Source organism: Chinchilla lanigera, unplaced genomic scaffold (genome assembly GCF_000276665.1).
Source record: "Chinchilla lanigera isolate Chin_1 unplaced genomic scaffold, ChiLan1.0 scaffold00033, whole genome shotgun sequence".
Classification (NCBI taxonomy): Eukaryota; Metazoa; Chordata; class Mammalia; order Rodentia; family Chinchillidae; genus Chinchilla; species Chinchilla lanigera.
Window position 1 is genome coordinate 7,038,988 of NW_004955434.1, and position 15,606 is coordinate 7,054,593.

General features: G+C 39.5%; 1 protein-coding gene across 2 annotated transcripts in view; it reads left to right on the forward strand.

The window, feature by feature from the left end:
* Window positions 1-11,116, forward strand: part of Vldlr (very low density lipoprotein receptor) — a 37,012-nt gene extending 25,896 nt beyond the window's left edge. The window contains exons 11-20 of one of the 2 annotated variants that reach the window (XM_005388610.2): window positions 21-192; window positions 806-1,024; window positions 2,620-2,738; window positions 3,324-3,463; window positions 3,751-3,892; window positions 5,137-5,283; window positions 6,277-6,360; window positions 6,734-6,814; window positions 7,593-7,762; window positions 8,899-9,547. In XM_005388610.2, the coding sequence (XP_005388667.1) occupies window positions 21-192; window positions 806-1,024; window positions 2,620-2,738; window positions 3,324-3,463; window positions 3,751-3,892; window positions 5,137-5,283; window positions 6,277-6,360; window positions 6,734-6,814; window positions 7,593-7,762; window positions 8,899-8,934 (1,310 nt within the window). In that variant the 3' untranslated portion in view covers window positions 8,935-9,547. Of the gene's footprint in view, window positions 1-20; window positions 193-805; window positions 1,025-2,619; window positions 2,739-3,323; window positions 3,464-3,750; window positions 3,893-5,136; window positions 5,284-6,276; window positions 6,361-6,733; window positions 6,815-7,592; window positions 7,763-8,898 lie in introns of both variants that reach the window. The other variant, XM_013516367.1, reaches the window with a different exon arrangement.
* The last annotated feature ends 4,490 nt before the right edge of the window (window positions 11,117-15,606 follow it).

Here is a 15,606-nt window from a genome sequence, read left to right on the forward strand (position 1 = left end):
GCTCAACTTTTGTCTTCTAGGAAAAGAACCGAGTTTGATCTTTACCAACCGAAGAGACATCAGAAAGATTGGTTTAGAAAGGAAAGAATATATCCAACTGGTTGAGCAGCTACGGAACACTGTGGCTCTTGATGCTGATATTGCTGCTCAGAAACTGTTCTGGGCTGATCTGAGCCAAAAGGCCATCTTCAGGTAACTTCCAGGTTCATCCCCACTTCTGGCATAAATCACTCTCGCTTGGCCTGTGGGAGGGCTTGGAGGGGATTCTCTTGCCTTTGCCTCCCACCTAGCATTGACTTACCTAGGAATATTAAGTCTAGCAGTGATTCATTAACTATTAAATTTGCTGTCAGTTTGTAATTAGAAATTAATCTTTATGAAGTAAAAGATGAATACGGATGAAAGATTGCAGCAGGTGATATCTTCATTTCTCATATGTTCTCCCTGTGTCTGCAGTCGAGAACTGTTTCTTACTGCTACAAACAAAATGTTAGGAGCAGCAGCTTTTTAAAACGGGAACTGTAGAGGACTCAGTTGATAGCTACTGAAACCAATAGCTTCACTTAGAATTTCATCCTGTTTGTACACAGAGTAAATATTAGCACCTAGATAAAATAGTACTCTATTATTCATTTAGCATCAGCAAGCAGCATGATTGAATAATCTGAGCGGTGAGCTATGAAGTTATTGGCTATGATGTTCTCCTTTCTGAATAAAGTCCCTGACCATTTTACAGCAGAAAGTCCCTTCACCAGGTTCTAATGGTGGCAAACTCTTATATTTCTTGTGACCTATTCTATTTCAGTGCCTCAATTGATGACAAGGTTGGTACACATGTTAAAATGATCGACAATGTCTATAATCCTGCAGCCATTGCTGTTGATTGGGTGTACAAGACCATCTACTGGACTGATGCGGCTGCTAAGACTATTTCAGTAGCTACCCTAGATGGGACCAAGAGGAAGTTCCTGTTTAACTCTGGCTTGCGAGAACCTGCCTCCATAGCCGTGGACCCACTGTCTGGGTTTGTACTCTGTTTCCTATCACATGTCCCAAGACTTACCAGAAATATGAATTATCTGGTTTGGAATATCAGTGGTGCTATGAGGGAATGTCCCCTGTATGTGACAGGTCCTCATTGTATGTCCAACTGCTTGTTGGCATGAATGAAACAATACTTATGATTTCATGTGTTGTGTACACCCACAGCTGTATCTGAAACTTTGAAAACTCATGCTGGCTCAGCTTCTTTACAAGGGACTTTTTGTTTTGGCTGAACCCAGCTAACTGCAAGGTGAGCTAAGGATGAGCAGACCTAAATAGTAGCATGAAGTCTGGCAATTCGGATAACCACATTGATTCAAAGCTTCCATTTAAAAGTGCAATTTATTTGAAAGTTCTATTTAAATAAACAGACTTTCCTAGAAACCTTTCATTGAGCAGTTTCCCTAAATTGCCAGTAAGTAACAGACACAAGCATCTTAGGGAGTTGACTAAGGGTGATTTTGTTATTGTTCAGGAAGAAAAAAGGAACAAGTACAAGAAAGCTTATTCATAAAGCCTGATTCATCTTTAATTTTCTAGCATTTTAGAACACCCTTAAAGAAAAACTTTGGATGGCTGTAACATGAAGTCAGAAACTGTTCAAAATCTCGGGATACAAATAAATACCTTCTTTAATATTTTGCCATTCTAGAACATGGTTAAGAAAAGAAAATGTAAAGTCAGAAATTACAGACAGAGTGGCATTAAAAGCTATCACCTTCTTATCTTCATGTGTACTTCAATCAAGTAGAAAAGTACTCAGTGACGAATAATTTGGAAAATTGCAATCAAATTTGTATTATCTTGTTCCCAAGTTGGGTATTTTGTTCTCTCCTCTTTTCTGAGAGAGATCTCAGAAATGGATATGCCCTGCCCCTGTCCCATGAGCAAAGGAGCCCCCAGTGCTTCCATGGATCACTGTGTCCTGCATTTTGTAATGGGTCTGATCTGGGCACAGTTGCTGGACCTGGGCACGGTAAACTACCAATACCATCCTCCTTCAGGCCAGTCAGTGGCCCAAGAGGTAACTTACACAAGATCCCTGATGCTCAGAGGCACTTTAGATTGAAGAGTATCTGACTGAATTAGATGCAGTTTCTCCGAGCGGGTAATTATGAGATGCACACACAGAGACGAATGGCAGAGTGGGCTGATCACAAAGAAATGAAATAAGGCAGCAAGGAGATATAAGACAGATGGCATGAGAGAGGGTAATTACCGTTGGTCTCCATGAATTATCATTTGAACGTAATCAGCCAGTGTCTACTATTAAAGAATATTCATTTACTCCTCTTGAAGAATTCTCCATTTAAAAGGGATATATATAACCATGTGACTTCAGGCTGAAATTTAAATGTCAGACTGATAGAGATTAATACATTTAATAATGAGTTTGTAGATTCTCAGTGTTAAATTTTATTTACCCAGAACATAATTAAGACCCCTAAGTGTCACTGTTTGTTTCTAGAGAATCAATCTCTAGAGCTTCCTGTTTCCTCTTTAAGCTTTTGCTGCAAGCTACAGCTTCATTCCCTTGACACCGCTAAGGTGTATTTCTGATTGTATTCTTCCCAGGTTTGTTTACTGGTCAGACTGGGGTGAACCGGCAAAAATAGAAAAAGCAGGAATGAATGGATTTGACAGACGCCCACTGGTAACTGTGGACATCCAATGGCCTAATGGAATTACACTCGGTATGTATATTCTTTCTTCTTGCCCACCAGTTTAACTGCGTTCAGAGTGTTTTAACTCATCTCCATAGTAAACTCTGGGCTATACCAGATAACTGTCCTGATTCTTTCCATTGCAGGAACTTTGTATAAGAGTAACTGAATAGCACAGGTAGAATGTTGGAATTCACAGATTACATGCACCATAATGACTAGCTTGTTGTCCATTTTGCCTAACATGTGACACAATTTCAGTGAACACTGAGTTCTGCCTGCAAAAGTGCCTTCGCATTGTGAGACTGCAGTCTTGTCACATTTTTGTTCTGGCTCACCCCAGATAAAGGACAGAAATGCTAGCCTCTTTTAATACTTTCTGCAGTGTAACATTTGTTAAGGCAGTTACCTTGAGATCTTTAGATACGCTATTAGTCCTCTGAATGAATGTAAATACAGAGTCTGTATGCTGCTTCACAAGTTTTGTGGGACCCCCCCGCTTAAAAGCCCCTGTTGGAGGAGGAACCACACATGTATACTGGATTCCTCAGATATTTTAAATGGAAAGCAGCACAATGATAGCTATCATATAATGTCTATTCTTTTCCTACCCAGACCTTATAAAAAGCCGCCTCTACTGGCTTGATTCCAAGTTGCACATGCTTTCCAGTGTGGACTTGAATGGCCAAGATCGTAGGATAGTACTAAAGTCTCTGGAGTTCCTGGCTCACCCTCTTGCACTAACAATATTTGAGGTAAGATGTATGTCTCACATCCAAGTTGCTATAACACTCGGAGGAGAAAATCAAGCATAGGGAAAGGAAGGACGAGCACAGGCACCATGAAGAACTACTTTCACTTAAAACCCGATACAAATTGAATACCAATTCCTTGAAGCACTTTGAGAAACCCTTGCTTCTCTTATAGTTTTACATCTGTTTCACTAAATGTAAACCTTAGTCCATGAAAGAGCCAATAAGTAGCATTGACCTTAGGTAATCATTTATGGGTGTGTGTACTAATTACAAGGGCTCTGTTTTAGGATCGTGTGTACTGGATAGATGGGGAAAATGAAGCAGTTTATGGTGCCAATAAATTCACTGGATCAGAGTTGGCTACCCTAGTCAACAATCTTAATGATGCCCAGGACATCATCGTCTATCATGAACTTGTACAGCCATCAGGTAACGGGGAGAAATAGTCTTTAGTGATGACTATAAGGCATCAGCATGACCCAAAACCTACTGGGTGTCAATAGCTCTTTAGCAGCTCAAGTCTCCTTAAAATGGTGCTATTGTCCCCCCCGTTCCCCACCTCAAATACTGCACACTTGATATTTGGCACCTTATTTCCGCCATCTCCATGACAGAAGTTCAGAACATCTGCCCTTAGCTACCTTTCAACTCTGCATGTCACAGCTTTTTTCTCTTTTCCTTCCATATCCCCTAGGCCATCAGTCCCTTTCACTAAGCCTGTTGCACCAGACTTCATAGTAGCGTTTTATGCCACAAACATTTTCTTCTATTCATTTTCTAGTGTTGCCATAGCAAAGTACAGCCAGTGGATGTCTTAAACAACAGCAACCTATTGTCTCACAGTTCCAAAGGTTAAAAGTCCAAAATCAAAGTTTGGGTAGCTTGTAGCTTCTGAGGCCTGTGAAGGAAAGATGTGTCCCAGGCCCTTCTCCCTGGCTTTTAGATGGCCATCTTCCTGTGTCTGTTCATATCACCTCCCCTCTATACATGGTGTGTTCAAATTTCCTCTTCTAAGAAGGAAAACAGACATACTGGAATAGGGCCCACTCTAATGGCCTCATTTTAACCCAGTTACATCTGTAAAGGCCCTGAGCCAAATAAAGTACAGGACATTAGGACTTCACCGTACAAGTTTTAGGAAGAGACACAGTTCAACCCGTAACACTGCTCTCCCCACTCTGACACTTCTTATATAGGATTGGACAGATTCTCAAACACATATTTTCTTCCTCTCAGCTGGTCTATCTCAGCCTTCAGCTGGTCTATCTCAAATCTCCCGTTGCTAAGTTTCCTTCTACTTTATAAGAAAAAGTCAAGGAAAGCAAGGAGAACATGTGTAGCCTCTTTCTGAGCCTTCACTCTAAGCCTTGGATGAATGAGAGCTGGTCTTAGTGGTGCACACATGCATGCACACATACTTACTCCCTTCCTGCCCACCTCTGCCTTTGGCACTTGTTTTTTGAAGACATACTGTAGCTCGTACTCTACTTCCAAGAAGCCTTTCTGACCCTGGTGTTCTTAGATCTTGCTTCCTCTGCCCTGATACCTATTTTCCATTGATATTAATCTCACATGAAGATTTAATGGAGTAGATAAGTCTAAGCTCCACGGAGCCAGAGTTTATATCAAATAGGCCCTGGAACACCTATATTAAAGGACTCTTTTCTGAGTAGGTAAAAACTGGTGTAAAGAAGACATGGAGAATGGAGGATGTGAATACCTGTGTCTGCCAGCACCACAGATTAATGAACACTCTCCAAAGTATACCTGCGCCTGTCCCAGTGGGTACAGTCTAGAGGAAAATGGGCGACAGTGCCAAAGTAAGCCTTTTTGTGTTTCAAAAACAGGCAGGACATACATGGGCAGTATAAACCACTAGCTATAAGAACTGGCCTGGGTTTTAAGAACTCTGTTGTAGCTAACTTGGAATAAATTTGAGAACATACCATCTACTGTTGGATGTCAGGTGTTCATGTTGGTACTTTAGGCCTAACTTGTAATCCGTGTCAACATTAGGCAAATTTATAGGTTACTAAGATAGCAACAACATGCCTCGTGATAATTTGTACCAGATAGCCATATAACAGCACTGAGCTAGCTGACTTGCAGATAATTCAACAAAGTCTTAACATTTCCTTGCTCAGAAGGCAGACTGTGATTATGCTTAATGAAAAAAAAATAAGTGATGCTTAAGGGAGGCCTTGGTTACAAGAAACCTCATGGCCTAGTGCGGTGATGGCAAACCTTTTAGAGCTATCAATGATAACAAACAGCTAGCTGTGGCACACGTGTCATAGGTTCACCACTACTGACCTAAGCGTAAACTGAACTTGCATCTCAGTCTTTTCTTCTTAGCTTTTGATTGAATGGCAAATTAAACTTGTGAGCAAAGGACTCATGTAATAAGACTCTTATTAATTTTAATTCTGTGACATGACAGGGACTTAGTCATTACTGAGAAAGTAACTGCAAGGCAGTTTGGTGGGCTTACTATACCAGAGAATCTTGAGAATGTTTCTTGTAACTTCCGGAAGTCTGGAATACTGTTCAGGATGGTTGTTAAGTGTGGCTGTGCATCTTTTCAGTTGTCAAATTCCACAGGTTAACTGTCCGGTCCATAGTTTCCTGTGTCTCTATTTTTGTACAAAGACCATTTTTCTCAATTCAGGCACATTCACTGGGAAACTTAGGTCAGCACAGGTTTGTCCCTTGCACCTGGCATTAAAATAAGCTTTTGCATGGCTTGTCTGAACTAAACAGCTAGCCATTCAGGAACCTTGGCATTAACCAGGTTCTTGGTTTTTACAATCCAGGTACTGCAACTACTGTGGCTTACAGTGAGTCAAAAGATACCAACACCACAGACATTCTACCAACTAGTGGACTAGTTCCTGGAGGTATTGGCCCAGTACTGCAAACCGTTAATCTCAACTAACAGCCACATTCTTTATAGCTTAAGCAATTAATTTAGCCTTTAACTACTAGCTTGACCCCTTATTGGTAACCTATATTTAAATTCCAAAGACTTAGAACCTGTATTTTGTGGATTGCCCACACTTATTAAAGTTTCTGTTAATAGAGCCGTTAGTGAAATGGTGCTTAGAGCATATAACTTAAATACTTTTAGGCTAGAGTTTTTTTGGGTATATAATTGTAGAAGTCACTGGACATCAGCATTGGGTGCAAAGGTACAAGGGTCTCCACCTGATGGGTTGATTTCTGAATCTGAATTGAGGTCGTTATTAACTGATTCCTTTTACTCTCCTGTAGGGATCAATGTAACCACAGCAGTACCAGAGGTCAGGGTTCCCCCAAAGGGAACTTCTGCTGCCTGGGCCATCCTTCCCCTCTGTAAGTAGATTCCCTTTATGTGTTGATCTGATGTTTCTTAGATATTGGACATTGCTAGTTCACCTGGACTTGCCTTCCCCCTGTCATAGCGCTTGTGATAGCAAATTACATTCACTCCCACTCCACACAGCACATGAAGGGACCATATTTTCTGTTTAGTTTGTCCTCAGCACAGTCACAGTCATTGGTGAGTGCTCAACAATTACATAGAAGGTCCTTACTGCTTTCCACTTCAGAGTCCTTAACAAGAGCTCTATTCTGTTCCCTTTTGAAATGTTTATGCTGCTTCATGCAGAGAAGATGCACAAATGCTTAAATGCTTTCTTAAAGAATTATAGGACTTGTAGAGGGTAAATTAAAAGTAGTTAAGGGTTTTCAAGTCTGAGGAAAAGGATTTCTGAAGCTATTATCAGACATCTAAACTAAGGCACTTTGCTGTAATGGTCTCTTATCCTAGATTACTCACTTCCAACCTTACTTAACATGCCAGGACTGCCTGAATAGCTTCCGGAAAGCTAATTTAGGTGGCCTAGGGGTGGAGCTGAGGACTGTATGCTTGCCTGGCTGGATGTAGTTAGTTCAGTTCTAGTACATGGAATAACACAATCACTAAGCTGAGCTTTTTACAACACTCTGGCTCATTTATATTCCAACTGTTGTCACAGCTCTCTAAAACGTGAACCTTTTATTAATGTCAATTATCACAGATGCCTGGACATTCCCTTTTTCATATGTTCTAAAGTCAGACCTCATTTCATCCCCCTCTAACTTTTTGCAGTACTCTTAGCAATGGCAGCAGTAGCTGGCTACCTGATGTGGAGGAACTGGCAGCATAAGAATATGAAGAGCATGAACTTTGACAATCCTGTATACTTGAAGACCACAGAGGAGGACCTCTCAATAGACATTGGGAGACACAGTGCTTCAGTTGGACACACATACCCAGCAGTAAGTCAGCTTTATGTCTTTGTACATCATGACTTGAAGTGAGACACTTTTACTAACTTGAGCTGTGGCTATTTGGGCTACAGACAGCCATTAGGATCATATATTAGACTGTCTAGACTCTTAGAACCTAAGTCAGTTAAAGAGCATCTCACCCACACAAGAGGCCAATTAGGTCAATTTAAGGTCATCTCTATACCACAGTATTTGAGGTATTTTTGTTGTAGAAGCAACATGTTAGCCAAAACAAGTAGATTCTTTTAAAACTGAAATCCTTGGCTTCTAGATACGTATATATAAATCATCTTTGTATAATGTGTGTATATATATTGATTTAAATCAATGTAGCTAAAAGTACTGATTGTTTTACTTAGAAAAGAACCCCTTTTCACCTAGGAGTAGATAATTTCTTTCAGTGATGGAGTCATTCATTTGTCCTTCAGATGAACTCCAAATGAGTATTTGGCCTTCTTTAAGTAACAAGCTGAACAAAACATATACTTCCCTCTGGAATTCTCTGGAGCCACATGTAATAGTAGTCAACTTGTAGCAAACATGTGTCTTTCAGATTTTTTTCCAGGGGTTATGATCATTATATAGAATTTGCAAAATCAGTCATATCATTTTCATTCTCCACCAAGGAGGTACAGTTGTGTAGCCCTTTTCAAAATACTTGGAACTGGAAGTGTTTCAGAGTTTGGATTTTTTCAAATTTGGGAATATTTACCGACACATACTGAAATATTTTGGCAATGGGACCAAAATCTGAACAAAAAAAGCCATTTATTTCATGTACATCTTGTATACATAGCCTGAAGGTAATTTCAGTACATATCCAGTTAGGCTGCAACCCATGTGTAACATAGGGTCAAGCATGAAATTTCCCACTTGGGTGTCATATTGGTGTTTATAAAGTTCTGGACTTTTGAGCATTTCAGATTTCACATTTTGCAGGCTAGGGAGTTGAATTTAAGTTAAATGCATGAGTACTACACTTCAATACTATTTTGTTTTTGACTTCTCTCCTAAAAACTTTGGGTCTTTGAATGACTAACTCAAAAGCAAAGTCCATGTTAGAGAACAGAGTTGCTACCAGTGCATGATCACCAGGCTCATTCTGTATGTTTTCTTTTCCACAGATATCAGTTGTAAGCACAGATGATGATCTAGCTTGACTTCTGAGACCCATCTTGACCTTTGAAATTTAAACCAATAATAGCCACTTTGGAATGGTAACCGAGCCCGCAGCTGAAGTCTCTTTCTTCCTCTCATCTGGAAGAACATCAAGATATCTTTGTGTGGATCAAGCTTGTATACTTGACCAATTTTATATTATTTTTGTAAATATTCTTGTCCACATTCTACTTCAGCTTTGGATGTGGTTACCAAGTATCTGTAACCCTTGAAGTTTTAGACAGTATTGCCACCTCTGGCCAAATATGCACTTTCCCTAGAAAGCCATATTCCAGCAATGAAACTTGTGCTATAGTGTATACCACCTGTACATACATTGTATAGGCCATCTGTAAATACCCCAGAGAACAATCACTATTCTTAAGCACTTTGAAAATATTTCTATGTAAATTATTGTAAACTTTTTCAATGGTTGGGACAATGGCAATAGGATAAAACGGGTTACTAAGATGAAATTGCCAAAAAATTTGTAAACTAATTTTGTACGTATGAGTGAAATCTTTGACCTCAATGGAGGTTTACAAAGACTGAGAGTTCAAACTACTGTACATTTTTTTTCAAGTGCTAAAAATTAAATCAAGCAGCTTAACCATGGTTTGTGCCTATTCCTCTAAGACAAGTTGTTAAAAATAGCCTGAGTAGCGTCAAGTCTTCTAACGAAATATATGAGCTGCCACTCCCGATGTTGTGTATCTAAGCCTGTAATTGTGCAAGCTTCCCTTACAACCAAGTACTAGCTAAAGACAAGGTACCATTTAACATTTTCTCTCCAAATGTTTCTTATTTTATAAAAGAAACTATCTTAGTCTGTACCCAGAATTCCTCTTGATTACAGAAGAACTCCTTTTCTCATTAATTTGTTCAATCTAGAAGCATGTGCTGAAATTTCTAAGAATTCTGCTTCATACATAATTCTCTGTCTTCCATATTCTGTCATATGTAGATCAAGGGCAAGTGCCTTCTAAGGCATAGGCAAAGGCTTTCTTCTTATGAAAGTCTACTCTGTCTTACTATGAAAATGATTAGGAAGAATAACAACCAGCATCGTTCTTAAATCCAAGGTGGTGGTTCTCAGTGTGTCCAGGTACAGCAGTGTCTGTATTACCTGGCAGCTTGGTAGAAATACACACTCTTAGGCACCATCCCAGACCTATTAAATCAGCAGCTCTGGTGCTGGGGCCCAGGAATCTATGTTTTCACAATCCCTTCCCATGACACTGATGTGACCTAAAGTTTGAAAACCACTGTTTTGATGTGACTCATGGAGAATATCATTGTAGTATCTTCAAAACTGTCAGCCTGGCTATATTAGGACAGATTCTTTCTGTGGGCAATTTCTGGAACTTTTAAAGATAAAGAACAAATAAGGAGTTGGAGTATGGTGAAGTTGGTCATCACTTCCTTACTCTAAAGTCTCCAGATGTCCGGAAGCAGAGGAAGATGCAAAGGTTGAAACACTGAGAAGATGCCGTAGGCTCAATGTAAGGTGGGGAGTCTACTTCAGAAGGTATAGTGACCCATCTGGAATTAATGACAAGTACAGCAGCAAGAACCTGAGCAGAAGATGTCTGAATAGATGCACAGATTAGTGGAATAGTCATAAAACATCTGCATGTGGAACAGAAGGCATCTTGGCTTTTGGCTTAGGTAAAGAGATCAATAATCACAGATGAGGAGGAAGTTGGTTTTGTTATCTCATGGATGCTGCTTTGCACTTTGGGTCAAATGGATGAAAGAGAAAAGCTAGACTTGAACCTTTATTTTGTGGGAGGTAAGGAGGTCAACCATGCAGAAGGAAAAGGCTGGAGGCGTTAAGGTAGGACTGTCTGCTGTCCACTTGTTTCTTACCCTATAAGTACTCATCACAGTGAACGGTGAACACAACAAATGTGGCTTGCTGACAGGGACTGGCTGAAGTGCCTATTCGGTAAGTAGGTTGGGATTTATCATACCTAAACTCTGATGTCCATTTCTTTGGTGCTTTGACCCTGGTGTGGTATTGAAACCACTGATTTATTTTTTTTAATTGAAGTAATACCAAATGCTCTTTTAGAAGCTTAAAGATACCAGTGTTTTTCCCTATTATAAGAGTATATAATGTAAATTATAAGTCTCACAGTCATAGTTTTGAAAAGAAAATAAAGCATTATTCTCTGCCATCTTCTTTAGGCTTATAATCCATTGTATGTGTTCTTTCAGGTTCTGGGTACCAATTTCAGACCCTGAAAGAGTCTAAGGCCTCTCTCTTTGTTTTTTTTTTTTTTTTTACCTTGTTCTCAGTAAAAATCCAAGCTATAATTCTTTGTACCTAACTTAAGATGTACAAACTCATTTGGAAAACAAATGAAGTAACTAAATAGTTATATTGAGATAAGAATTATGTGGCTAGAGTGCTAGTCAACTCAGCATATACTAAACTTCATGAAGGACTACTAGCCTGGGATTTATCATCCTCACAAGATCTTAAAGAATTCTATATGAGATGTGTTGGCATAAGCGTGTTGTGTCTCTAAAGCTTAATATAGGAGAAGACAAAAGGTAAAATATGAAGCTTATCAAACACTAAAGGAGGATATTTAGAGTTATATGAGCCTGTTATAGAAAGCAACTGAAAGTGGACCCTCCAGAGATTTCAGGAATAGCAATGAATAACAGAAAAATCAACAGGTTTGTGGGCCCTCATAAAGAAATCTAGGCAAGTCTCTTGAATCCAAACTTCTAAGTAGCCTCTTTGCAAGCTTTCTACTATTTGGAAAGAAATAGTCCTAGTAGATCATAATACCTTGTAGCTGTTCTAAAGTCTTGATATCATTTCTAAGCCTTCAGTTCTTGAACTGTTGGTAGAAAAATATTGAAGCTTCAAATTTGTTACTTCTTGCTGTTCCTTTTATCTTTGGAAGTCTGATGGACCCTCTCAAAACTGAGAAGACAGGCTCTAAGTAGTAGAACTAGGGTGCGTTTAAAGGATAAACTCTTCAGTTAAGTACACAGCAGAACTTGGAGGCTAAAGTCTAGGTTTTTACTGTTCTCATTTCAAACCAGAAGATTCTGAGGGGCGACTCTTGAAGGATTTCCCTTGTAGTGTATAGTCAAACTGGAATGATTACCTAGAATTCTTACCAAGTAAATCTTTCCTAATCAAATAATGTGTTACTTTAAACCAAAAGGAACCTGTGCTCTTCCTTTTAATGGTGGTAAAAATATTTTAAGAGAAAAGAAAAAATACAGATATTGTTGCTAATTTAGATACCAAGAATAAAGAATACACTGTGCTAATCCTGATCCCTAATTCTGAGCCCTTTGGTTTTATAATCTACTGTTCTAGCCTTACTATTTGAGAAAACTAAAACTTCTATAGACTTGCTTCAGCTATATGATGGCCCTAAGTTGTGAGAATTGCAGAATAAATAGAAGTCTAGAAAAAGCTTCAGAGGTATCTTGTTTTCAGGTTGAAGAGGAACAATTTTTTAAACATATTTCACTCAAATCTAACGTGGAATTTCAGCTCAAAGAAGCCTCATGTAAGGATAATCACCTGTATTTGTATATACAGGGTATACTTCATTCACGTCTACTTTCATTAATACAAAGTTGAACGTAAGTCAGAAGGGAGGTCCCAGGTTGAAGTTGGAGAGATTCATAGGTACACTAAGTCCCATTTCTCACGGTGTCTCCTGAAATCATCTGAAAAGCAGGACTGAAGTAAGGCCACTGACACAGTCTCCTGTACATCTCCTTCCATTTGTGGACACTAAGGCAAGAGTAAGTCAGGCTGAACGTGGAGGTTGGATGCTCTGCAGGGCACCCTGGGTCGTCTCAAAGTGGTTTTCTGGGAGGCCAAGTAGTTCTATTTAGAAGCTGTGTTGGCCTTATATGTGGTAGCTTGGCAGGTTACTAAGCCCCTCTGTCAAATGGACGTGATGGGGACTATCTCACCTACTAATCACAGCAAAGAATAAGAGAGATGCAAACAGCTTAACACAGTTTCTAGCACTTAGTATGTAGAAGGCAGACAGCATGGCTGAATATCACTATCAAAGTGTAGTCTGTCTCTAGAACAGTCTGGGAGCTGGTGGCAACTTTACCAAGGAGAATTAATGGTAACTTTACTCGATGAGTATAAAATGCGTGTGTCCTTGAGTCAAGTACTCTCCCTTATACCTTTCTAATGAGGCCTAAGTATGAAACTTAGGTCATGATGTCACCTTGCATAGTCACAAAGGCTTAAAGAATTACATGGTGAAGCCTTGAATCATAGCTAGTATGTGTCTGCCTGTCTTTTCATTGCCTATGACATTTAGAGGCCGCATAATCTTTAGATGGCCACCAAAGCATTTTAAGTCACCCTTAATTTCTTACCACATTTAATATCATGTTAAACAAATGCTCTCCTGTCCTGTATTGGCTCTTCACAGCCCCCTTAATTGGCAAGGATTATCTTCATCTTGCAGATGTGCAAACCAAAGATTCCAAACCCTATGAGCTTACCACCATCTTCTGTCAGAGAAGGTCGTCATCCTGTACGAAGGTTAAGCTGGATGTCACATTATATGTTTGTTGGATCACCTTTGCCACTGAGTTTAGGGTGCTTCAACAGATTGCAGTGTCTTAGGTGCCCCTTCCAGTATGATGGGGTATGGAAATATAAAGCTAACACTACTACATTAGGATAGTACAGAGTAACGCAGTTATATGTCATGCCTTTAAGATGCTAGACATTCCAGAATTATGTTCCTTGTTCATGCAAGTGAATTAAGTAGATTTCTGGATTGCAAAATAAAGGCTCCTCCAGGAATTTGTAGACAGGTAACATCATTCATGAGGGTAGCATTGGGGGAAAACAAGCTTTAGTACAATAAATCTTAATTTCTAAATCTGTCATATAGAGAGAGACATGCCCAAGAAGATAGCAGGAACCACAGGTTTTCAACTGGTGATACTGTAACTACGGAATTAAATTTTAGGCATTCTACAATATACACCAAGATGTGGTATTTCTAAATTTACACACACACACAGGGAGAAAAGTTTTTGAACAAAATGATTGGCTTTCATAAAACTTGTGCCCTTTGTAAATGTCACATTTGATACTAAAATGTGATTTAAGAGCATGTAATGCCTCGGGGGTTCACCTTTTACAACCAAATTACCACACTCAGGATCTTTAGAACTCTAAAGATGCATGTTGGAGCACATCCTGTCCTGTTGACCTCTAGACAAATGTTTTCCTTTTATTAATGAACTGTACTTTTACCTTAAATAAAGTTTATTTTTAAGAGAATTTTTGCAAGACTTTTCTTTCTCGAGACCTTTTATAAAATCTTACTCAAGTTCTCCTTTTTTATTTTTTTTTCTACTGAGCTGCTGAAGACAACTCAAGTCACCCATTTCTGATTAACATGTTCCCACCAGCTTGAACCACCCAGGCTACATGCATGACTGTTCACCAGGAAGTTTGTGGTACTGGTAGCACAGGCATGACTTACCTATAAGGTGCCTGGTATCAAGCAATGGGACTTTCCCATGCCCCTGGATGGGCCAGTCATGCATGTAACCCCTGCAGTTGAGAGCAACCTGGCAGAGCATATTAAAAAACTAGGGCTACCCAGACTTGGCTTCACTGACTGAAAAAAAGTGATGTTCCCTCTCTTTCTGTACTTAGGAAGACAGTTAGTGCCCACCACTAGCAGCCAGTGTATTACCCTCTCAAATTACCCCTTCCTACAGCTCTCATGAGATAAACCAAAGTCAAAGCTACAATTTCCAAGAAGTGTTCATTAGTCCACATCTTCCTCCTCGTGGGTGACTGAAAACAGGCAGTACCTGGCTCACGGCAGTACCTTGACATGCAAGGTGAGGCATTTTGATGCTTTCCCTTTCATTAGTTCTTTAAAGTCTGTGTTGAAATTAATTGGTAAGACTAAATCTTTGGGAGCCTTAGAGTTATTCTACATGAAATTTTTCCAAGCAGTAATCCCCTGTTGTTTGAATTATAATGTCTGGTAGATCTTGATCAACTCAGAAGACCCAAAAGAGTAGTGGGGAAAATAAGTAAGCTAAAGGAAAGAGAAACTATAATCTCTTATAGCACAATAGTAAGTCCTTAATGAAGGTGTTGTTGAGCTTACCAGCTCTGCAGCAAGGGGCAGTCATGTGTAGAAGTTCTTCCACAACTTAGCCGGCTGTGGCAATTGGAAGTAATTTACCATCTCAGCTGTTGTATTCTGAAAGTTGCAGTATCCACCCTCAAAGGGTCTCTTAAGACAAAGACGGGCAACATGTGTAAAGTGGTTCATTCAAATAACAACTATTTCTCTACACCAAAAAATCATAATTCATCAAAAAAGTCAATCTTGGGCTGGGGAGATAGCTCAGCAGTACAGGGACTGCCTGGCAAGCTCAAGGTCCTGAGTTCAATTCCTGGTACCCACACCCACAAAAAAGTCAATCTTTTGCTGCTATTCATTGGAGATTTGGTTTTGAAATGTACATTTGTATTAACACCTCATGTGCAAGCATTCTTTGTTAAATCTCCCTGTAAGATTCCAGTATTGAATATCTTCTTTTATTCCAAAAAGTGAAGAAGATTAATTGTCCTACACCTATTAGCTTTGCAGAAATCCTCATACATGATGTACGTGACCTTCTGCTGA